The following is a 25,354-nucleotide window of genomic DNA, read 5'->3' as shown; positions in this document are numbered from 1 at the left end:
AGAGAGAGAGAGAGAGAGAGAGAGAGAGAGAGAGAGAGAGAGATCCTGTGACTTTTTATTCCACTAAGATTTTCCTACAAAGCTCTGAGCTTGTCTGAGCCTGTCACCCACGGCTGTGGCTCAGTCACCAGCTACAATATGAATGAAGACCTGGCCATGTTTCTAGACTCTTGCCTTGAATTTTACTCAGGATCGAAACCATGTCACACTGTCTTGGTTTCTCTTGCATATCTGGGAAAGTCATCTTCAACTCAGACATTCTGTTTATCCATGTATTGGCACAAGGAGAGGGGACTTATGCCGTTGGAGGGGGGTATGTGCCACTCAGGGTCTGAGATGGCCCTCTTTGCTTCCCTCACTCCCTTTGCTGCTGGCATCTTGCATGCCAGTGCTATGAGGCACTGTCTGCCCCGGTCCTCCCACAATCCAGTCAGGCAGTTCCCATCACTGCAAGTGTTTCCTCTGTCAGAGCACATAAACTAACTGAAGCCACAGCCGGAAGCAGGCTGACCACAAGTGCTAAAGTTCTGGTTAGTTCTTTTCTAGGTAAAGTTGGAAAAGTCCCTGCAAAGGCAAACAATGAAGTTTTAGACACGGGGGCGGCACTGACCAACCACTTCAAAATGTCCTTGACTGGAAAGGGAGGGTGTGTGTGTGTGGAGGGGAGGAGGGGAGGCAGAGAAAGAGAGAGGAAGAGCAGAGGGGGAGAGCAGTAGAATGGATTGTATGATGCAAATGCTAATCATTCTGAGAAGCAGGTGTTTTCTTCCCAGGTTCAGGCGAAGATGCTGTTCTAAGAAAGTCTCCAGAGAATCCATCACCTCAGAGAAAGCTGCAGGTAGAGAATTCTGTTTACTGCCTGAGCAGGGGAGCTGTTCTTTCAAAGCCACACTAGAAAATGACATTTGGAGGAAGAGGAATGGAGGGTAAAAGAGAAGATACGTTCTAGAAAAAATGGAACTGTTGCTTCTTCACTCCTGAGAAGCCCCACTGAGGAGATTCTAGATGCAAAGACCATCTTTTCAACTCATATGGTTGCTGCATCTCTATGTATCTTACCACACAAGAAGAGTGACTCGAACAAATAAAAGAGGGTAAAGGGAACGCCATGAAAATAGACTTGGGTTCCCCAGGGTTTTAAACTCCTCTGAGCAGGAGGGAGACTGGAGATAATACTTAGCAAAAGCAGGACTGTAGGGTGCTCAGCAAACTTTAAACCATCAGTCTCTTTGGTGAGTTAGGCTGGGCTATTTACACTTAATGTAGAATGTGACTATTCTTTAGAATTAATTTTTCTAAGGCTAGAGCAAGAAAACATAAAACCCACATCTTTAAGCTTAGTGTCTTTGACACTTATACATCAAAACCCCCAACAAATAGATTGTTCCCAACTTTGGATCTAAGTTCAGTGGATTCAGAGGGAATGGAGGGATGGACAGATGAGGCACAGATGATTTTTAGGGCAGTTGCACTATTCTGTATGATACTGTACACGACACACATTTGTCTAAACATATAGGATGTGCAACACCAACAGTGTCCCTCATATAAACTATGCACTTTCATAATACTGTGTTAATATCTGCATGTCAACTGCAATGTATACACCTCGGTAATGCAGAATATTAACTGGGAAAACCGAAGAGACATGAGAAAGAAAGAAAAATGGTATAGGGGAAGACTGCACTTGCTGTTACATTTCTCTGAAAATCTAAAACTGCTCAACAAATAAACTTCATTAACTGAAAATATGGATCTTATACCTGGAATTTCTCTGCTAGCCCCAAATCAGATATCAGTAAAAATCCAGTCAACTGAAATCACTTCTATCTTGCTATCTTTCACAGATTCTGTATACTCTACCAGAGATTTGTGACTGCAGAAAGAGTAATGGATCAGAGACAGAGTTAGAGGTGTGTCTCTGTGTATCACAGGACAGGGGAGTGAGTTGCTCATTTAGCTCCAGGTTGCCTTTCCTTTTTTTTTGAAAAGAGATCACCAACTATTGTACTTGGTGATGGTAAGGATAAAATGGCTGTGAATGTGCCCCATAAACTGCAAGGCTGTGTGCAAAGCATCATAAACCAATAATGTCACCTGCTCAGGGTCACAAGGCTCCTATAGAAGCATCATAATTCAGATACTAACTTGACTTTGTGTGAAGTTTCCCTCCCCCGCCCCGCCCAGGGTAAGATTTTGGGAGAGGGCTGAAGAGATGGCTCAGCAGTCAAGAGCACTGGCTGCTCTTGCAGAAGATTGGGGTTCGAATCCCAGCACCCACATGGCAGCTAACAACTGTCTGTAACTCTGGTTCCAGGTGATTCAATGCCCTCTTCTGTCCTCCGAGGGCACGGCATGACACGGGTGCGCTATAATACTTATACACATAAAATAAAAATACATAATTTTTAAAAAAACCATTAAAAAAAGATTTCAGAGACAGCAATTTATCTTCTACCAACCAATCCACACAAGGATTGTCCAAGCTGCTCACAAGTTGAGGTGTTAGTCTGGCTCTGTGGCTGAGCTCAAAATGACATTACCAAAATAGGCCATATTATATAATCAGCTGGCTGCAATGACCTATGACCCTTCCCAGATTCAGTTAATAGTTGTTCTTGGATGATACAGCACAACAAAGACCAGCTTGTGCCAGCAGACAGAACCGCACCCATTCCTGATGAAATCCCACAGACAGACAGCTGCAGAATCATTCTTTCAAGTCAATCTGGGGCCACAGGTGAAGTGCTCCCTGGGCACCCTTGGGGACTGTGAGAAGGCAGAGCTCACTACTGAGAGTAACACACCTGGGTCCCTGGCAACTGGGGTTGCCACGTTGAGGAAACCAGAAGTCTGAGAGGAGAGGAAGGTGGACCAATAAGGCAGGGCTGGCCCCTTTGAGACCATCAGGCAACTTGCCTTTCTCTTGAAAACAGTATCCAAGCTGGCTTCTAACATGCTACTTAGGCAGCTTCCCTTGCATTTTCAATTAGCTGAGAGATTTACCAGAACATTCCCAGTTGTTACATATGGAGATTTTGGCAGTTCTTACTGGTTTTCTGATTCTTTCAAGATTGCATTAGTTTTTAAAACTCTGATCTGGTGTTAATGGAGTACAGTATTTTCTCGTCTGTTTTATGCCTACTGTGGCAGCTTCCTAAAGTATTTTGCTTTGTTTCAGTGAGGGAAGTACTTCCATTCACCTTTGAATAGACACAAAGATACATAGGCTCATGAGCTAAGAGCCGCTTCGTGTACCACAGTGTTGTATCTGCACACTTTCATCTGACAGGTTTACAGTATGGGAAACTCAGGATTGAAACAGTTTCATTCAAGGACAGCCCTTCCTAGACACTCTGAGAAAGGAGGCTAGAAAGGTGCCCACAGGCTCCCCAAGGAACTGAAGAGCTACTGACCCGAGAGTGGTTTGCAGAGATGATGCCCACTCTAGAGGATGCATGCCAGAGCTCACCTAACCAGGTTCAGGCTTTCCAGACTCCTCTATCTTTTCCAGATCTCCTATTCCTACCCTGCCCCCTTGCACCCTGACCCCAGATACTTGCCAGCTTGATCACACAGGTCATCCCTTCTCTCTGTTGACACCACTTTGAAAGGCATGCCATGGAATTTGAGAGCTAACAGTGACACAAGAGATCCTCTTCCTTATTGCACAAACACTAAAGGGGAGGCCTGTAAAGACAAGTTGGAGTCTTGCCCACCTATATGACCTCTAAGTACAGATGGCGGGAGTACCTAAGTCCTCCTGCATCCCCAGGGTTTCAGCAGGCAAGCCTCACTGTAAAGTGACAAGTTTTAAAGGATTCAAATATATGCACATTGTAAAGACAATCCAATTCAGGGTATTTTCCAGGTTGAACTATAAGGACTTTTTTTAATGGCTTCACATCTCTTGATAGTAATATGACACTGCAGTTAGTTCTGTCAGAAAAGTCATTGTTTAGGCTCATCAGGAATGAATGCAGGAGTTAAGGCAAAGGAGTTATAGATGCAGCTAGGATGTGTGGAATTGAAAGGTAAGTGGGGAGCCCGTGGACTCTGCAGTGGATGAAGGAACGAAAGGAGTGGTTTAAGGTATGGATGGGGCAGAATGCATTTTTTTAGTTTATCAGATCTATCTTGTTGAGGGAAATGTATGTATCTGTGTGCAAATATTTTCTGTGTGTATACAAGCATGTACAGACATGTAAATTCACACATCCTTGTTCCAATCAACTGGTGGGGAGAGCTGCTCTCTAATCCTCTTGGGACCCATCTAACCCTTGCTGAGCACAGCCCTGGCACTCTGCAGACTCAGAGACCAGAGTGTCAGGCGGCCTCCATTTCTCATGCTCTTTTAACATTTCAGATCCTCTAGGGCAGATGATGGCTCTGTTAATTTTCCTGTTAGGAACCACCTAACACACCCTCCACACGTCAGGCTGTGGAAAATCCAGAGCATACTGGGAGCTCCATAAAGAACTGAGGGCCAGATGCTTCCCAACACACAGAAAGTTGTCCAAGAAATGTGCAGGAGGAATGGGGTGGCTTTACCCCCTCTATACCAGAGGCCAGAACATGTTATGAGACTGGGTGGGGAAACTTTACCTCAGCAACTGTGCGGTACAGCTGCTGCCACAGGAACCTAAGCTCCAGTGCAGAGGGGTGGGGTGCGAGGCTGGCTAACTGGCTGGCGGGGAGGCCTGAACTGTCCAATGGTGCTGACACACAGTTTCCAGCTACCGTGAAGTCAGTGCCAAATCCCTCTCCACTTCTCTCTCACCCTGATATTCTTGAACTTGGCCGGTGGTGTCAGCTAACTCCAGGGGGCATTCTGGGAATCATATTTAGAGGGCAGCACAGACTGTCTCCTCACTTATGGCAGCTAAGGGCTTTTTGAGCATAGGTGACATTTCAACCCATGCTGTGGCTTCCCAGGCTAGGCACAAAGCTGTTGCTATGGTGCTGCAGAACTGAAATATTGATATCTGTATTCCCAGGAATTTATTAAGGCACTCCCTTCCTCCCAACATCCTCCCTTGATTTCTAGAATCAAAGTCCAAACCTAGTAACTATATGTGTGCATGAAGCGAAAGGGTGTCAAGTCACATTACGGTCAGCACAGAGCAGAGTTGGTGAAAACTCGGGAAAGGCAGGCAGGGTGGTGCTGAGCTCTGCTGCCCTGCCTGCATGACTGGCAGGGGCTCCAATTCCAACTTCCTTAGCTGAGACTCCACAGGGTAGCTGTATGACATTTATAGCCACTTTCTTATTGGGCAGCCCTTTCTCCCAGGATGTCCAGGGCCTTAATCTGACCTTTTCTAGTTATGATCTACAAAGAACCTTGAGTCTCCATCCCAGGCCTGAGTTACTCCCCACCCTGGTCCTTGGACTACCCTTGGCAGAAAGCTACTGTCTGCAGTATGTAGCACCCCCTCTTCTCGGGTCAAGCAAAGTGCAAGACTGTGGCCAGTTCTGCTTTAACAGAAGGGCATGGCAGGGAGGCATAAGTGGCACGCAGTTCCCATTTTGATCTTTTGCCCTTGTTAACACTGTTGCTTTCTGCCTGTTTACTTCCTGTGTGTATCTCTCTTCTTATCAACTACAGATTAACAAGTGCTGGGGTCTGATCTCCTATAGCTTCCAGTCTCTTTCCAGTGGCTCCTCAGAGGCTTCCTACTGCATAATTTGCTAATACAATTTATCTGCTTTGGAGATTTACCCAGCAGACTTTTTCAGGCCAAAAAAAAGAAGAAGAAAAACTTTCTTACATTGCTTTTTGAATGCAAATTGCATTAGGTTTTAAGGAAAACATTTCCCAAGAATGCCAAGCCACTGGGCCTCCCCCTCTTGGGTAGAATCCCTACTACCTGAGAGGGGATTAACAGACAGGTACCTACCACAGCTGTGAGAAAGCCATTGTGGGGCTTAAGGGATGGTGGATCAGACGTTCTCATGTTTAATTGTTAAGGAGTTAAGCTCAAGGCGTGAGTCATCTGGGTGTGGAAAGCTGTGGTTTTCTGATCTCCATCTTTCCTCTTGGTTCTTAGACGCCCCCTCCCCTCACCAGATCTGGCCACCAAGGAACATGCTTCTCTGTGTCAAGTTTAAGTGAGGGTAGTGGTATTTCTCATATTTTAGCAAGTGAAAATTAATATTTGTTTCAAAAATATCCTTTTCAAGCTACCCTTTCCCAACTCCTGTCATTTCCACACTCTAACACTAGGTCACCTGGGCAGCTGTACTGGCAGTCCACAGCTCTGAGAATTAAACCCCATCTAACCACAAAGCTCTAGGCCTGCTGATTTATGCATCAGCCAGCCAGCATTACCTTGGAGATTCTCTTTCACTCTTTTCTCCCTACCCCCACTGGGCCTTTTCTGCCTCTTTTAAAGGTGATTAATTCCATATACTAGGTTGATGAGGCAGCCAGATGACAAAGGCTGCAGGCTCCTGATCCAGAGGGCCGTGTGTACCAGCATAGATAATCATACCTGTAAGCCCACTTGGATGTGCCTGTCAGGACAGCTTGAGGCTGAGTGGTGATTCAGCAGCTCTGGTCCAGCTGTGTGACTGTGGGGAGGCTGCCCCACCTTTCTGAGCTTTAGGTTCCCACAAACACAGTGCTGCATGTAGAATGAAGTAAGACTGTGCACCTAGAGTGTGCAAGTTGATTAAAGATAGCCCATAACGAGCAGTAACTATGCAGTCAGCCCCGGGAAGCTGAGCACAGCACAGTCCAAACTTCCAGCAGTGTTTGCCTACTCCAACCATGAGGGTCACCGTGGGTAGACACATTCTCTTCAGCCATTTCTGGGCCATGTAATCAGAGAACCACTCAGGATCCTAGTGGATGAACAATAAATACTCTATCCAGTCACCACACTTTCTATGTCGTTCACTCAGAAACACACCTCTGAAAATCTAGACTTAACAAGGCAGAATTCCAAGATACATAAGTGAAAAATCTATATTTAGTAATTAAAAGAAATATATTTTCTTAAAAAAAGCAATCTTCCTTTTAACGTTTCTTGAACTTCTAACATTGAAGAAAAATCTAGGCTCCTACACTGACTTGACTGTTGTAGAAAAATGGACCGTGCATCTTTGCTGGGAATCACATATTTGATCTTCTACTTATGATGTCCCCTTTTGTGTAGTATTTAAATACTCCTAGGCAAATAATCCATAGTGGATTCCTATCCAATAGCCTGGCCTTTCCAATGATCATTTACAGAATAACACAAATCCTCACTTCTGTGGGCACAGAGCAAAGACAAATGGTACAAAAATCACACAAAAGGGCATGTAGCACATATGTGATGGTGCAAATGCAGATGTAGATCAAACTTAACAAAGCTTGCTTGTTTATAGAATACTTCTAAAACTCCTTAGGCTAGCTCCACCACTCAAGTTCCTATGTAGAAAAGCAACCTGGGTTTTCTTCTATCCTTGAACTGCTAGGGGCTATGTGAAGTCACTCTGCAGTCCTAGCCTACCCAGGGACCGAGGCAACAAAGTGACACCATTTCTCCCACTAAGCTGCATCTCCATGGGGGGTAGAAGTCAGGGAAGAAAGTGAGCTCCCCCAGGCCTTTGAGTTGCAACATCTCTCCTTCTACCATTAGGGGCTGCAAGCAAGAGACAGACAGTTCTACCAATGAACTAGGAGTAATCCCAGGATACAATCTGAGAACTCCAAGATCACTCCCTGAATCAACAGAAGCCCAGTTCTGGGCACCAAAAGTTCCAAACACGTGGAAAGATTCTCTGCCCATTCAATGAAGAAGATAACAAGGTCAACCACGTCCTGCCTCCAAATTCAAGAACACCTGGTGATTTGATACTGAAGAAAGGGGCAAGGCAGGGATTTGCCACACAGAGTTTTATTAATTTCAAGATGTCTTTGTGGCAAGTGCCAGCAGCCAAGGTGTCACTCATAGTCCTGGAACTTCAGGAAAGGAAGCTTCTGGAAGTTCTTCTGTTGTTTGCCCTGTGGTCCTCTGTTCTCTGGCTGCTATGCTCTAAGCTTGCCCATCAGCTTTTGCCTTCCCTGCCCTTCTGCCACCCACCTGGACTTATCTGTCTATCCCCAGACAGATGTGTGAGGTGGTATGAACTTCAATTTATACAGCATTCAGGTCAGTGATGTCCTATGACTTGGGGGTTACACACCTATGAAGGAAAAGAGCAGACTCTTAAATCAGGATTTTCTATCCCCAGATCCAATCCCTGGGAAGGGATGGGCTTCATAGCGGTGCACGCCAGTAAAGCACGAGAGGGAATGGAAAAAGGAGAGCTACAATACATGATCTTCTCCTATGTTGAAGTGAAACTTAATTTGTAGGAAATGGCTGGATGAATTTGTAAACTGCAAGGTACAGCTTCTTTAAAGGCTCCTTCTTTCCCTTTCTCTAGGGATGGCAAGAAAATATGCAACTTTTCTTTGAGGGGAGCCTTGTCACTTTGACTGTAGTTTCTAGAAGGAACAAGGCAAGGAGATATACCTGACCTAGTAAGCCTGTCTCGTAGAAGTTTGGTTGTTTGAGATAAGGTCTCATGTAATCCAGGCTGGCCTCAGATTCCTGATCTTTTGCCTCCATCTCCTGAGTGTTTGGATTGCAGGTGTGAGCCACCACACCCAGCTGTCATATTTTTATACAGTCTGGCAGTCACCAAAGGAGGAAGTGTGCCTTTGGGATGTAAATGTAGGCAGGTGATCCTTAGGCAACCCCCTCATCCTACCTATCCATCTCCATTCATTCATAGCTAGTCAACTTGGGCATCACAGAATTCTCCTCAACACGATTCCCAAGCAGACTCCATAACCAGATGTTAGCTTTGGGAGATGAAGTCCCTTTTCCAACCCTGGTGCTACTGTCTGCAAGGTGCTATCATTGGGGCACTGGGAAGCTCCTCCATCTTCTGAATGGCCACCTGAGGCCTTACTGTTGGGTCTCCTGCATGACCTTTAGCAGTTGTCACTCCACAGGTCCTCTGGAAGTTCTGGAATGTTGGCCAATGGACTAAAGGAGAACTATGGAAGAATTAATCATCCCTCTTCAAGTAAGAGGCAGCTTTCCTGAGGACACATACCACAGAAGAGCCTGTCTAAATGATTCTTTAGTGGATACAGAGTATATAGAAGGGTAGTGAGCCCTGATAGACTTTCCTTTCCTTCTCTGACAGGGCTCGACAATTGTTCCTTTTCTGCCGTTTACCTGGCAATAACTGCAGTCTCCTGGGGTTGGCCTGTTACACAGAAGGCCTGAGCTTTCCCTCCCAGAAGCAGTGGGAAGGAGGTGTGCCTCAGAGGGGAGTTTCAGGAGCCCTCTCCTCCTGGCTGTAGCTGCCTCCATAGGGCATAACCTCATGGAGTTAAGACATGGGCATGTGACCTGCTCCACTGCAGCTCTGAGGACCCAGGAGGCACTCTTGAGTGATGAAGCTGAGCATCCCCAGATCCTATCCTGCTACGGCCAAGTCTCTTTGGGGAGTCCACATCAGGGATTCATGTGGCACCAAATTGAGTCACCACTGCAAACAAGCACTGGCCAAAAGGCTCTGCCTTTCAGCTGGCAGCTCTAACACTCTTCAGTGCCATCTCTTAGCATGCAAACATCTGGCTTCCCAGCAACGCCAATAAGAACCCTTTGATGCCACAGATTTTCAGGCTTTCTGACAAGACGTCTTATCCAATCAAAGCATGGAATGGATGGGAAGTGTAATGAATGCCAGACCTCTCAGTGCATCATACGTAGAGGACTCTGACAGGGCTGCCATAGCAGGAAAGCGGTCACTCCGGCTCTTAATCCCAGTCAACTGACTGCTCACAAGACTCCAGTAAGTCTCTATGACTGAGACAGAAGCCTCAAAGGGCACTAGACTTTTCTATGACCACAAGGTAAAAAGATTAATAGAAAGCTTCAGAACTAGCCCTAGAAAGATTTAAAGATAGGACAACAGACACTTTAGAGAGAAGAGAGGAGAAGAGTGTGGGTCATTGTCCATGTAGGTCGGACAGATTTGTGTCAGCGTGGAGGCTGAGAAATATGGGCTTATTGGCTGGGTCAACCATTGGAGGAAAATAATCAGAGGACTATTCAGCTAGAGCATCCTGACCCTGTAAGAACCGGTTCTGGCTACATCTGCATTCCTTACCTCTTTACACACAGCCTGCTCCCTTCTGATCAGGGCTTACCAGCACCTTGCAGCTGTCTCCCATCAATATGCTATAGAGGGTAATTCCTGAAACCTGCCTTAGCACCTTCTAAGCTGGGTGGAGGCAGGGTGCTTACTCTAGCCTTGCTCGTTCATCTACATCCATCCTGGTTACAGTCCTTCAGTGAAGTGTCCCCCTGACCCCAACCACCAAAGGCTCATATGCTAAAGGCTTGTTCTCTGGCTGATATAATCATTGAGACATGACTGTATCAAGAGAGCTCTGACTTAATCAGTGGGTCAATCTATAGCTGGCTCTTCTTGCTTTTGATGTGGGTACTGGGGATCTGAACTCAGGTTCTCGTGCTTATACAGCAAATACTCTACCCACTGAGCCATCTCCCTAGCCTACACTTTACCTTTAAATGATACCATGTCTTTCTGCTCTCTGTCTCTGTGAGGTAACTTTGCTCTGCCACACCCTTCCCCCATGATGCGCTGCTTTACCACAATGCAGTGATGAAAGCCAGTCAACCGTGGACTGAAACACCTGAGACTATGAGCCAAAATAAATTCTCTTCTTCAAGGTGCTCATGTTGGGTTTTCTCAGTGAGGAAAAAGCCACCACAATCCTCATTCTTGAACTTGTGTCTCCCCTCCCCCCTTCTTTATGTTTGTTTTTCCTTTTTCTGTCTGCCCACCTCTGGCTCTTCTCTCCTTATCGCCCTTCTTTCCAGACTTTTCAGAAGGCTTTTCTCCTATTGTGCCTCATCCCTTTCTCCCCTAGTGACCAAATGTAGATGTGAAAGGACTGTATGTGTGAGGAGGGCTACAGACAGAAAGCTTGGTAATATTTTTCCTCAATAGTCATATAACCAATCTTGATAATCTCTGTGTGTTTGGAGTTTGCTCTGTGTGCTGGTTAGTTTTTGTCAACTTGACACAAACTAGAGTCATCTGGGAAGAGAGGCCTCAATTGGGTGTTCATAAGGCTGGCCTGTGAGTATGTCTGTGGGACATTTTCTTAATTGCTAATTAATGGGGGAGGGCAGCTGTGGGTGGTGCCATTCCTGGGCAGGTGGGCCTGGGCTAGATAAGAAAGTAGCTGTACAAAGCCAGAGGGAACAAGCCAGTAAGCAGCATTCTTTTGTGATTTCTGCTTCAGCTCCTACCTCTAGGTTCCTGCCTTGGTTCTCCTCAGTGATGCACTGTGCCTTGGATATGTAAGATGAAATAAATCCTATCCTCCGCAAGTAGTTCCTGGTCAGTGTTTTATTACAGCAACAGAAAAGCAACTAATATACTCTGTGCATGTGTGTGCACATGTGTGCATGTGTGTGGATGTGTGTGCATGTAGAGAGGCCAGAGGTCAATGCCAGGTGTCTTCTATTGCTCTCCACCTTATTTTTTTAAAGTAGTTTTTACATTTATTTATAAATGTGTTAAGATATTCAAATCAGGTCTATATATGTGTGTGTATGTGCATACATGGGCACATGCATTCATGACATAGCACGAAGGTGGAGGTCAGAGGACCACCTGTAGGAGTCTGTGTTCACCTTTCACCATTTGGGTTCTGGGGATCAAACTCAGGTAATCAGACTTGTCAGAAAACACCTTCATCCACTGAGTCATCTTACTGGACCTCTACCTTATTTTTGCCCCTGGCTGGTATCTTCTGTTAGATACTTACTGCTCAAAAGGTGAATCAAAGACCTATAGTGTTGGCACTCCAGGAGGCTGGTGGAAATGGTTAAGTCCCAGAAGTGACTGCTCAGTCCAAATTGGAATTGCAACTATACTGTCATAAAATCTCTATGTGATTAAAATTTGAGAAGAAAGGATTGCACCCTGTGAAGGTTAACACTGTCAACCTGAGAGGCTTTTGTGAGGCGATTCTAGACTGCGTTAATTGATGTGGGAAATTCTACCCTACATGTGGAGGCATCATTCCATGGGCTAGGGTCCTGGACTGAATAAAAGCAGAGCACCAGCATTCATCTCTCTCTGCTTCCTGACTGTGGATGTAACGTGACCAGTTGCCTCTCACTCCCACTTCCCTGCCATGATGGACTGTATCCTCTCAAACTGTAAGCCAAAATAGCCCCTTCTCCCAGAAGTTGCTTCTTTTTAGGTATTTGGTCACAGCAATGAGAAAAGTGACTATTGAGATTCTAAGGGTGTCAAATTACCAAAGGCAGTGGCCTCCTAGGACCTGTGCCTCTTAGCCTCCAGAACCACATTACTGAGGCCCTGCCAGCAGTACAATTCAAAGTCTACCCACCCCAGCATACAAATGATGCTGCTTCCACGGACAGACCCGATTTGAACACCTTAACATGGAAAGCTTGAAAGTCACAGGCATGGCACAACCACAGCAGAGTGTGAGCAGGATAATTCATTGTCAGGCAGGGTATGGAAGTCCTTAGCAACTAGGAAGAGGGCAGCAAATCATGGAGCCTTTCTCATAGACAATGGCTCTCTCTGGAATGAGCCCATACTCATAAAGTTTCCCTGATTTCACAGTTGATGCCTCCTTGCTTTGCTACACACCCTGAACATTTTAATGAATTTGGAAAGCACAGGTCGGAAAGGACAGCTGGCCGGGGACCCCAGAGCACACATTTAGCGCCTCTTCAAAGCCTTACTGGAGAAGAGGGCTCCGAACACTTACAGCAGCCATCTACCCACCCCCATGGGACACAGCCATCCACACTTCCCATCAGTAGGAAGATTAATCTGGGGTTCAGATTCTTCTCTTCATATGATCCCTTCTAGATGATTAACAGAGTGCCTCCCAGAAGGTTAGGCTCAGCCACACAAACAAGTCATGCTGAACTACATTTAATGATCATGATGCATGTAAGACAGCTCTTAGAAGCCAGGCCTACTGAAGCTGAAGGTTCAGAAACAAATACACAAAACAAGCAGCAGTATCAAGGAAAGGCTTATAACACAGATACTAGGCTGCAAGGTGGAATTCGATGTTGGTTAAGACCCCAGCTCCACTTAGATAGTTCTGTATCAATTTCTCTAGTCTCAGCATTCCTTCCTTGGGAATAACAGGCTGACAGTGGGCTGTTGGTCTTGAGGAATCCAAGAGAATATACAGGGTGCACAGAGCACTGAAGAGGGCTCAGTAAACACCACATGCTAGGTTTTTCGTATGTGGCTCCAGTACATGTGCCACGACCTGACTTTGAGCTGAGCAGACAGACCAGTGGTCACCAAGGCTGCCCCATCTTCAGGGCACCTTCCCACTCACCCTGATCATTTCTGCCACGTAACTCTCTGGTCCAGTGTATTCTGTGGAGTCCTTCACTTTCACCAGCACAATAAAACACAGATAGTGCCACATGTTATGTTCTTCCTTGATGTGCTCTTCAAAGGTGACAGTCTTGTTGTCAAACTTGTCTCTTTCCAAGCCTACAAAATAAAGAACACCCCAGACTTCACTGAGCAGCCATGGTAGAGAAAAGTCAATATAGATGAGGCAGTTGACTATTTTATCCGAATGAAGAGTTGGATTTTGTCAGCTTTGTAACCATTCTTTCATTATGGTAGGAGCATACAGGCTGTGAGCACACCCACTTGTGTGTATTTGGTCCAGCTGGGGTGTATTTTATTTTAATTTTTTTGAAATAGGGTCTTGTGTAGCCCAGGCTGACCTCAAACTCACTATGTAGCTGAGGATAATTTTGAGCTCCTGGTTCAAAGTCCTAATTCAGATTCTTAAGTGCTATGATTACAGGTGGGCATCACCCTGTCCAGACCCTTGGTCTGAATATCTCATCTGCTATTTCCTGCTTGTTACTGAACGGTCATGTGCCTTGGTGGGTGTGCATGGGAAGCCTGCCATCCAGGTTCCATGGTGCTCAGGGGTTAAATGAGACTACGAGTGACAGGCTCACACACAGCAATCAGTGAATGTGAGCTCTCTCTTCCTAGGTAAATGCCAACATGTAGACATGGTAATGTTTTTATAGGGACCAAATGAGAACAAGGTAACTTCAAACAAATTTTAGATTCGGGCTGGCAAGCTTCTATTTTGCAGAGGTCTGGGCCAGCCACTCTGAAATTAGTTTCTATGTATTTTAGAGTAAATGCAGAAATAAATTTCAGGTCATTATGGGATCTGGATTCCTCACCTTAAAGAAGGGAGCACAAATACAGAGGGGGAAGATAAAAATAGACCCTGTGATGCTGAACTAGAATTAGAGGTATCTGACATTTTTTCCTTATATATATGAAACTAGATACAGAAACTGATGTAGGTGTGTATAGGTCCATTTGCACGTTTGTATGTGTATACAAATGCATACACACACACACACACACACACACACACACGGTCCATTTGCACGTTTGTATGTGTATACATATGCATACACACACACACACACACACACACACACACACACACACACACACACACACACCCCATCCCATAGATCTGTTCCCTGGACCTGGAGCAATGGTACCAATAGGAATGAGCAGACCTAGTCCCCAAACAAAGGCTTCCAAATGTGCTTTCTACTATGTAGAAGTCAGGACTTTTTAGAGAAATGGCTGATTATATGGTTGGGTTGGGGAAGGTACAGAGTGAATCTGAGCCCAGAATTTCTTAAGAAAGTACATGACAGAACTGAGCATCAAACAGTTAAACACAGTGGCACATGCACTTGGGAGGCTAAGGCAGGAGGATCACATGTTCAAAGCCAGCCTGGGCTATATAGTGAAATGCTATCTCAAGAATAATGAAGTAAATAATAATTCAGGCAAGAATTATCACTGTATACTAAAGCTAGGGACCGAAAGTTTAATGTCAACAAAGCAAGGTTAGACAGCGTTCTTGCATCTTCCCATACAGTAATTGTGTGATGGAGAAAACCTGGCAATTAGGTCCTTAACCAAGTGATCAAAGTGAGCATCAACAGCTGTAAGAAGAACTGGACGAGGTCGTCTCCTGGCATGGCATTCTGAGATGGATAGAAAAGCATGCCTTTGATAGTCTTATAAAGAAAATGCACGAATTCAATTCTCTTACAAGGAAACTCCAGAGAAACCCAAATTGAAGGACCATCTATAAAATAACTGCCTAATGCTCTTCAGAGATGTCAATGATGGTAAAAGGGGTGAAGGATGCTGCTGGGATGAAGGGTGAGGTCTTTTTCTTTGTTTATTTCTGAGACAGGGTCTCTCTGTAGCCCCAGCTGGTCTACATTTTACTATGTAGACCAGGCTGGCCTTGAACCCACAGAGATCCACCCGCTTCTCCCTCTAGAGTGCTGAGATTGAAGGCATGCTACACCATGCCTCTATATACCTGAAGTAAGATATATAGAGTATCACTTTGTATCTATTTTATTTTCCCAATTTTGGTATTTACACTGCAGATATATATTAGAGAATGCTATTGTTGTTAGAAAATACATACTGAAATATTTAGGAACAAGAGGGCATTATGTCAACTACTGACACTGAAATGGTTCAGAAAACTCATGTGTGTGTGTGAAAAGCAAATAAGTACCAATGTCTGATTGAGGAGTCATGTTTAAGAGCATGAAGAAATTCTTTGTACTAGTCATGACTTTTCTGTAAGTAAAATTATATCAAAATGAAAAGTTTAAAAAATAGGTCTTAAGGAGTCTTTATAGCAAAGAATTTAAATGTTTAAAAGGAAAACCCTTATATTTTTAAGTGTATATGCCAGAAAGAAATTCATATATTTAGTAACTATATTATGAATAATCCTGAAATGATTACTCAGCTTCTAGATTCCCACATGATTAGTTTGCATTTGCATAGATTTTCCTGTAGTTATACGGAAAGTGACTTTTTTAGTACCTCCATGCACCTGTTTTTATTTCACTGACTTTTATTTGTTTTTTTTGCGGCAGGGTCTCAGCATAGCCCAGGCTGGCCTCAAACTCACTGTGTCTCCTAGGCTTGTCTTGAACTCCTGCCTCAGCCTCCTCTGGATGTCAGGATGACAAGTGTGAGCACTTATTTTATGCAGCAGTTCCCTACCTGGCCTGCAGTATGACAGGGTGTATGTCAGGAGGTTTATGTAAAATCTCTCTCTTAATTCTCACAATAATGCAGCAATACATACATACATACGATACATACATAGCAATACATGCATAGCAATACCACCCATTTTACAGGCAAGGGGTAGGATTTAGAGAAGAGTAAGTGACTGAACACGGGTAATGGGTAATGAGCAGCTGAACCTGGATCAGAATCCAGATCTGAAGCACCAAGCCCAAGCCTTTAACTTTCACCTTACTGTAAAAAACAAAACAAAAACACCCTTTCTTTCTTCCTTCCCTCCTTCTTTGGGACAGGATCTCACTAGTAGCCCAGGTTGGCCTGGAACTTGCTATATCCTCAAGCTCGCCTTGAACTCATATTGATCATCCTGCTTCAGCCTGCCAAGTGCTAAGATCACAGGTGGGCTGCTGCCATGCCCCACTCCTCTCAAAGTCTGATCCTGCCAGGAGAGAAGATGTCCACAGGGTGCAGCTGGACAACAGCACTCCTCTCTAATTGACTTAGTCATTGGACCAAGCAACTCAGCCACAGAAAGGCAATGAGACACATTTGTCTTACATAATGTGGGGCCACATTTCTACTCCCCGCTGGTGGCTTGCTTGCCCAGGACGGACAGATGCTCACCACAGATGAAGCATGTGGTCTTTAAGATCTCCTCCTTCTTCTGTTTCTCACTCCTCAGGTCAGCAAAGGTGTCGATGATGACTCCAAAAATCAGGTTCAGGACAATGATGATGACCATGAAGAAGAACAGAAGGTCGTAGATCACTCTTGCAGCAAACAGGGGCTCCTGCAGAAGAAGATGCAGCCAGGCAGTCTCCACACTGCCCTTTCCTCTGCAGAGCTTGGAGCCCAGTTGGACAGGTGTCCACCTGGCCAGGCGTTACATTGGGTTTCAAATGTTAAAGCCCACAACTATGCTTCTTTTCATCTGGGTCTATACTGTGAATTCTCCAATTGTTGGAGGAGGGGGGCAGAACTAGGAAGGTTTTAGAAATAGGGGAAGCCAGACCCAATCTTAAAGGAGATCTAAGATGAGAGAGTATGGGAACACAATTGCCTCTTCCCATGTAGTTAACCATGATGCACAGTCTCAACATGAAGACGGGAGAGGGGGCACTGACTAGTTCCTACATACACTCACTCTCAGCTTGTCCTCCGCACTGACAGTTTACACTCAACACTGCCGCAGCACGCCCCCACTGGCAGCCCCCACACACCCCTATGCCCTTTCTTCCCCCTGGGATCCATTTACCTCTTTGGATGGCTTCCTGAGCACATCTCCCACTCCGCCCCCGCTTCGCAGCCCGTGACTCAGTACAGTGACTATGCACATGAGCAGCGTCTCACACGTGTGTTCCTTATCCTGTTCCGTTTCTTCTGCAGGGAGCAGCTCTATAAGCAGGGCGAGACATAACACAGTGAAAACGTGAGGGGAAAGAGATACTTTGATTCTGTGCAATGTTTCCCAAATGCCATGTCTCCAGCTGGCAGTCACAAGAAATAAAATAAGAACCAAGACTCAGATACTTGCTTTCAGAAGTAAGGCAGTGCTGTTTCCACTACTAAACCTTGATAACTCCTTAAGCTGAGTCAGTATTGCCCTTCCTCTTTCTGAGTTTCAGATACCACCTATTGTTGGAGAATGTTAAACTGTTCCACTTGCAAACAAAATAGTCTTTTGGTTTAGGCTAAGCTGCCTACAGGCATCTAGTCTCCTAGTCTCCTTGTTGCCTGCAGGCATCTAATCTCCCAGGTGAAGGCTCTACGCGGTTCTCCAGTGGGGATGCTCTGAAGACGGAAACACGGCTGGATTTACAGAAGGACCACTGCACCCACAGCTTTATACTGGACACCGTTTATACCACAGTTTGCTGCCTGCCTTCCTTCTTCAGCTGCATTAAGAATCATCTTGCTAAAGCACAGATCTCCTCTGATCCTCCCCATTCTTTGTTTTCATTTTGTTATTTTGTACTACTGGGGGCTGAACCCAGGGCCCAGTATATGCTAGGCAAGTACTCTTCCGCTGAGCTGTAGTCCCAGTATTGCTCCCTTTTTACAGCTTATAGTCATCCTTTGCACTTTCAGTGCCCAGCCTTGACATCAACTCCACCAACATCTGTCCTTTTCTGGAATCAATTCTTGCCACATGCTCATTCTCAATCCAAAGTAATTTTACCATTAATGCCTTTGGGATACCTCCCTCCCTCCTTTACCCAGGCCTCCTCTTTTAGTTGATGTACCCTTCTCTCAGTATTTCTCTGCTTGCTTATCTTCTGTATTGCATCCTTACTGAAAGGGCATTGGTCTAGTGATCACACATTTACCTGCCTGCCTCCCCCCCTCCATTGCTACCTCCCACAGAACCACACAGTCTCAGACAACAGTGGCTCAAACAGGCACATCATTTCTTCACATGCAGCTTCCTTTTCCCTTTGCCTCCTTTCTCTCTTCCAACTTCTCCCAGTTGCTGGCCTGACTTCTGACAATGTTATCTCCTCTAATCTGCTTCCAACACCACCTGCATCTCGTACATCACCACAGGCGTCTGGCAGTCACTTGGGGCTGGTGGCTATGAGGTCTTACCTTCTTTGGGTGCAGGAGAGGTGCAGTTCTCCCCCGTCTCCACCCTGCACACATCAGAGTACAGGAAATCGCTTGCCAAACTCTCGCTGGTTTCTGGGAGAGAGAAGGGAATTTTGTGATGAACAATCTGGCAGCATATGGTTAAAATGTTTGAAGTCCTCAGTTCACGGCTGATTAAACAACTCTTTACATAAATAACACCCTCCAATCCTGCATGTAAATTCAAAGTAGAGATGTGATTTACACGTTCATTTGGTGATCCAGATGGGAAAAAAGCCAAAAATGTCAATTTCTGTAGGCTTACTAGAAATATCGCACTTAAATAGCACCTCTCTGTCTTTAAAGACAAACAGCTGAAACTCTTGGAGAAATACTACTAAGTGTTCAGATTCCAGCAAGACTTGGACCAAGTTTGCATGAGAAGCAAGAGTGGGCATGAATGGAAATTCAGGGCCTGGGCTGGTTTAGTTCAGAACCTGAAGGTAAGGGACATTAAAGTGCCACTAGGTGTCAACTGAAGGCTGGAGTTCTGTGTCAAGATGTACAATCTGGGTGGGGAGGGCCAGGTGGCCTAGCTCAGTGGGTCACAGTCACTTCCATTCATCCTGAGGGCTCAGGCAGCCTGGTTACCTGTTCTATAACCAGGAACTTTTCCCTAAGTAGTGGCAGCTATTCTGAGAAAGAAGGTATGGATATCACTGTAGCATGTGATCATCTGCAAATAGGGAATCAATTTGGGTTTTGTTATGTATACAAGTAAAAGAAGCTCACCGTAAAACTTGCATGCACTTAAAAAAAAAAGGCCCCAGATAGCCACTGATAGTAATTTGTTTACCCGCTTACCTGTCCATAATGAAAATACACACACACACACACACACACACACACACACACACACACACAGTGGTGCATGCATGTAATCCCAGTACTTTGGTGTTGGAGGCAGGAAGATCAAGAATTCAAAGTCATCCTTGGCTATATAGTGAGTTTGAGACCAGCCTGAGCTATATGAGACCTTGTTTCACAAAATGGTATATATATGAATCTTTTATTACAAGTATGATCTTATTATTGTTATTCTGTAATTTTCCATGGTATCTTATCCGTGTTTTCCCATAAAGGTTTATAAAGATGCACCCCATGGTGGGGGGGCTGTACCCCACAGACAGACTTTCTAATGAAATGCTCTATAATGTTCAGATTGTTCCTAACTGTAGTGAACATTCTCTTAGGTATCTCTGCTTTTACACACACACTCAGCAGGTCTTTTCCCATAAGTATAAATTACTAGGGGTGGGTTCACTAAGTCAAGGGGATGCCTTCCATACATATGATCAAAATACTTTATGGAAAAGTGATAGTTGAAAATATGACAATAGTGAATAATTTTAATTATGTGCCTGTGTGTATGTTTGTGCATATGAATGTAGTACCTACAGAAGCTAAGTGAGGATGTCAGATCCCCTGAAGCTGGGGTTATAGGTGGTTGTGAGCCACCCAACATGGGAGCTTGGAAGCAAACTTTGCTCCTCTGTTAGAAGAGCAAGTGTTCTTGAACCCTGAGATATCTGCACAGCCCCTGGTTTGTGTTTTTGAGGCAGACTGTTGCTACTGTAGAAGCCAGATTGACCTGAAAATGCACCAATCACCATCTCAGGCTCCAGAGTGCTAGAATCAGGGGAATGTACCATCATGCCTGGCTTTAATGAATAAAGTTAGTACATGGACAGTATGGTCAGTTACCCTTATGACATGATTTTCAACATCACCCTTTGAACAGCACGAGAATGACCTATATTGACAACTCCTACTCTGGTGTTAGAGAGACGCTTGGCTTGCATTGCTAACATCACTATCTGCTCTAGTTCAGTTATAATCATGTGAATAGTAAAACAAACAAACAAACAAACAAACAAAAAAACCCACCTGGAACAGCAGTCTCATTGGGCAACCTATCTACTTCCAAGATAAAATCATCCTTGAAGAAGAGATAGCCCACTATTGAGAACAGGTAAACCAAGATCAGAGCCAGGACTGCTGTCAAGATGATGGACCGTCCATTGCGGGTGACACTTTTAATGACATTAAGCAAAGTCTCTTCTCTGTATACCAGGTCGAAAAGCTTCAAAAATAAAATGATAGGACAATTTTTAAAGAAGCCTCTACATTAGGTTTAGATCAACATCCCATTATATAAGCATGCTGCATAGACCATTTACCCTCTTGAAAATTCAGAAACATTCTATATTTTTAATAGGTAACATCGTCTTCATTGTGAGAACTGAGGTAAACATAAGGGGGAGGGTTGGGAAACAGTAACAAGTTCAAGTAGCAGACAGAGCATGTTAGAGGTTCCAGAAGTAGACAATAGACAAGAGAGAGGAAAGTGATGAGGGTTTATGAGTCCATCCATTTAGAATCTAATAGTTTTGGAGCCCAGTATCTAGTGGGGAGGGCATTCATGTCACAAGCTAGTCCAAGCTGTAAAGCACCCTGGGCTACTGAGATTCACATCTTAGCTCAGCTTCTGACAGCCACTGTGATCTTTGGCTGTCCCCAGCCTCTAGCCTCAGTTTCCTCATTTGCAGACTGGAGGAGTTAGAATTATTATGAAGAATAAACAAGCAATGTACATATGGTGCTTAGCCTACAGGCATACTTATATGCTGTGTAAGTATAATAAATGGTAATTACCAACTTCCTGACAAAGAGACTGGGTCACGGTCATTGAGTACAGTGGGTGGCAAGGACATTCAAAATGGAGACATGCCGGGAAGCCTAACCTCTTTATCTACCTTCCCTAGTCACACTGGGTTCACAGGCTAGGCCTGGCCCCTACCAGGGGACATGTTCACTGCAAGAAGCTAGGTTCAAGAGGAGGCAGGATCTCTGAAGGTATAGGTAAGCACTAGAGGCCGTCAGACTTCCAAGAACTATAGTCATAGCCACTTGGCTGGGGTACAACAGGAAGAGAACTCTCTGGAATAACTCTTACACACAGAGACAAAGACATACACACATATATTTTAAATGGAGTCTTTCTAGGTTACCTATGATGGCAGAAAACTCTTGATCCTCCTGCCTCAGCTTCCTGATCACCTAGGACTATAGCATTCACATGCTGCCAGGCTTGGGTGAAGGCTAGTTTTGATTTATTATTATTATTAATGTGGTCTCTGTGCTGGTGCCTAGATGTCTTCAAATGGTTCAGACTCCATTGCAGTCTTGGGTAACTGCACAGTGAAGTCAGTCATGGGGAAAGTAGTTGGGCTCCTAACTCTGCTTGTAATTTGCAACAAGATATTGACCAAAACAACCTCTTTGGACCTCAGTTTCCTCATTTGTAAAGGAAAGTGGATAGAAATAGCTATTTCAGAATCTTTTCCAGTTTAGAATTTTAATCTGAGGTTGTTTTCTGGTCAGTTAGCTTTCTGCCAGTCTGACCCCAATCTGTATCAGAAACTAGTTCTGTAGGAAGAACTGGGTGAAGCAGGGTTGGTAAAAGGAAGCAAAGAAGTGGCATTTAGTCCATGGAAGCGCATAAAAGGCCAGGTGCTGCTGTTAATGCTGGTTAAATATTATCTAGCCACTCAGTCTGAAGTATCAAGAGCACACCACCAACAAAAGGTGCTTGTTTTCTGTGGTAGGAACCATAGCATCTCAGTAGCCCAAATCACAGAAAAGACTCTAATGGTTTTTACTTATCAATTATTTCTGATCTTTAAAAAAATATTTATTATTTCTATTTTATGCGAATGAGTACATTACTTGCATGTAGGTAGGTGCCCCTGTGTCATACAATGCCCACAGGGTTAGAAGAGGGTGTCAGATCCCCTGAAACTGGAGTTATAGATGGTTGTTACCTACCATGGGGGTGCTGAGAATCAAACCTGGGTCCTCTGCAAGAGTAGCCAGTGCTCTTAACCACTGAATCATCTCTTCATCTCCAATTATTACTGGTTTTAAAACAACAAACATTCTTTAAAAGTGAAAACCTTCTTCTAATTAACAAAAATAATGACGAGTGCTCAATGTAGGAAATTTGGAAAAGATAAAATATAAAGAAAAGCTAATAATTCTATCATCTAATCAAGTTACTCTAACTTTGAACAGATGTAATATATGAATGTTATTACAAAAATTCTGTAGTACTGGCATATTGCCACCTTCAGTTAGCATTCATGAACATTTTTTATGTCACAATGATATCATAGTATTATATGGAAAAACATACAATATCATTTTTTGAATACTCAAGATATTTTCAATTGTTAGTATAAATACTGCCATGACAAATATCACCATATATAGTTATACACATGCTTGCCTACTTATGGCTTTTTGACTAATTTCCAGAAATGGAAACTTATAATACATATTATACTAGAAAAATACTGCCAACTGCCATTTAAGCATGCCAAAGCAATTTACGCTTACCACTGGTACACATGTATACCCACTGTGTTACTATGGCCACCAGACTGGGAACTGTGCTTTTTAACCTTTTCTGTCATGACAGGTAAAACCCAGGACTTGTGGAGGTTTTAACTAGCTTGTCTCAGTTTAGCAGGTAGAGAGGAACATGACTCCATGTTTACTGACCATCTGGATTCCTCATTGTTACCTGCCTGCTTATGAACTTTGTACATTTTCATCTCTGGGTGTTAATATTTTTCTAAGAATACAACTTGAATGTAGGATTCAGACTAGGTCCAGCTAGTCTCGGGGGGGGGGGCATGGCATTTTAATTAGGCCACAAGATCACGGTGGTTCCTTCTCCCTTCCCTGGACTGCTGCAGAGGGAGCTCTCACCACCTGAAGCCTTTCTGTGCTGGAAGTTTCTTCCTTTCACAGAAAACTCAGGGTTTTCTTGTTGGGGGGGGGGCTTTCCTTCTTCATGGTATAATTTGAACAGTTCTGTATTGGGTTTTAGGTTCTCAACAGACCCATCCAGTACTGCTTTGGTCACTAAAGTGAGCATGAAACTTGAGGCCCCAGGCAAGCCAAAGCTCAGAAAAGTCCAGAAGCACACAGGAGAGACTGTCTCTGGACTGACCCTACTGCACTTCTATAAGGGGAACTGAGCTCAGGGAACATGTTGGGAGCTTGGAGTTTCATCTGTCTTTCTGTGATAGGTGAGAGATTTGAAAGCATGGTGCTGAATACAACATGAAATATCAATTACACTGAGACACTGACTTGTCTGTGTTTGGTGAACTAGGTTTGGACTTGGAGGATCAACTTACTGTGTGACTCAGGACAAAAGTTACTTAACGACACACCAAGCCCATTCTCCTCAACTGTGACTGGAAGATATCATCTACCTCAAAAGGGGTGATGAGGGTGTGGAACACACAGTGACCACTTGTGAAGAGGGGCAACTACTGCTTTGTAAACTGAGGCTGTGAGTTGGGATTACCTGTCTCACTCACTTCATTCCTTGCATTCAGGAAGGGCACTCACTGGTACTGCAAATGATGCAAAAAGAGATCAACTGGGGGCTGGAGAGGTGGCTCGGTGGTTAAGAGCACTGGCTGACTGTTCTTGCAGAAGATGCAGCTTTGAATCCCAGCACTCACATAGAGGGTAATAACTGTCAGTAACTCCAGTTCTAGGGGATCTGACACCTTCTTCTGTCCTCTGCTGACACTGTATGACAGTGGTGCACTTACATACATGTAGGCATAACTCTCATACACACAAAATAACAATAAGTAAATAAAAATTTAAAAAAGAAAGAAAGAAAAGAGATCAACTGGAGGGAGACAGAAGAAGAGCCATGTTCCACCAGAAAGGATGGGACTGTTCAAAAGGGGAAATCTCCTCAAGAGACAGCACTCACTGACCTTGCCACTTGTCCAGGAAGGACAGGAGTTTGTTGGAATGGCAGATGTAGATTCCCCTGACTCACAAGCTGGAACCCCATCCAGGGACGTTCTTGCAGGACACAGAAAGGTTCCAGAATAGACAAAAGACTAAAAATTTCTGATACAGAATGACAAAAATAGGCCACATAATGGCCATCACAACTATTTTTTGAGACCACTTTGCCTAAAACCTCAAAGTTGAGCCAGATGGATTTTGAAATTAGAGAAAACAATCCATTCGGTTTAGCCTGCCAACATCTACCACAATGGAATGAGCTAATCCTGGTGAATTCTTTATGATACTTTCAATGGGAGGGACCTAGAGGATGACAAAGATAATAATAGATAGCCATAGTGTGGCTGTGCTTTGTGAAGATTCTGTTATGAACAGCTGAATATAGTCCCTACTGTAACCCTGTGAGGGAAACACTGTTCTCTTCACTTGTAAATGAGGAAATCGAGGCTTAGAAACTATATGGTCAGCACCTCCTTAAAGAACTTTCTCCACTCTGTAGTGTCTAAGTGTCTCCCTCCCTCCTTCCCCTCTCTTTCTTTCTGTCAATGTTGAAGCCTTGGTCATCTCTGATCATCATATTTTTGTATATTTCTAGTGTTTTCCTGATAGGTCAAGTTTATGCTTCATGTATACACAAGGAAGTTGCTTATCTCCAACTCTTCGGGTCTAG

The 25,354-nt window shown here is 44.3% G+C and overlaps 1 protein-coding gene across 17 annotated transcripts in view; it reads right to left on the bottom strand.

The window, feature by feature from the left end:
• The window catches only part of Itpr1 (inositol 1,4,5-trisphosphate receptor type 1), a 376,735-nt gene that overhangs the window by 15,796 nt on the left and 335,585 nt on the right, over window positions 1-25,354 (bottom strand). For 16 of the 17 annotated variants that reach the window (XM_029556903.1, XM_008854568.1, XM_029556904.1 and 13 more), the window contains 5 exons: window positions 20,728-20,923; window positions 18,802-18,894; window positions 17,471-17,610; window positions 16,840-17,005; window positions 13,424-13,584 (listed from right to left, as the gene is read on the bottom strand). In XM_029556903.1, the coding sequence (XP_029412763.1) occupies window positions 13,424-13,584; window positions 16,840-17,005; window positions 17,471-17,610; window positions 18,802-18,894; window positions 20,728-20,923 (756 nt within the window). Of the gene's footprint in view, window positions 1-7,907; window positions 8,173-13,423; window positions 13,585-16,839; window positions 17,006-17,470; window positions 17,611-18,801; window positions 18,895-20,727; window positions 20,924-25,354 lie in introns of those variants that run through there. The other variant, XM_029556910.1, reaches the window with a different exon arrangement.

This window comes from Nannospalax galili, unplaced genomic scaffold (genome assembly GCF_000622305.1).
Source record: "Nannospalax galili isolate Female #2095 unplaced genomic scaffold, S.galili_v1.0 scaffold846, whole genome shotgun sequence".
Taxonomy (NCBI): domain Eukaryota; kingdom Metazoa; phylum Chordata; class Mammalia; order Rodentia; family Spalacidae; genus Nannospalax; species Nannospalax galili.
The sequence above is the reverse complement of the archived record's forward strand: the minus strand, read 5'-3'. Positions and strand labels throughout refer to the sequence as shown.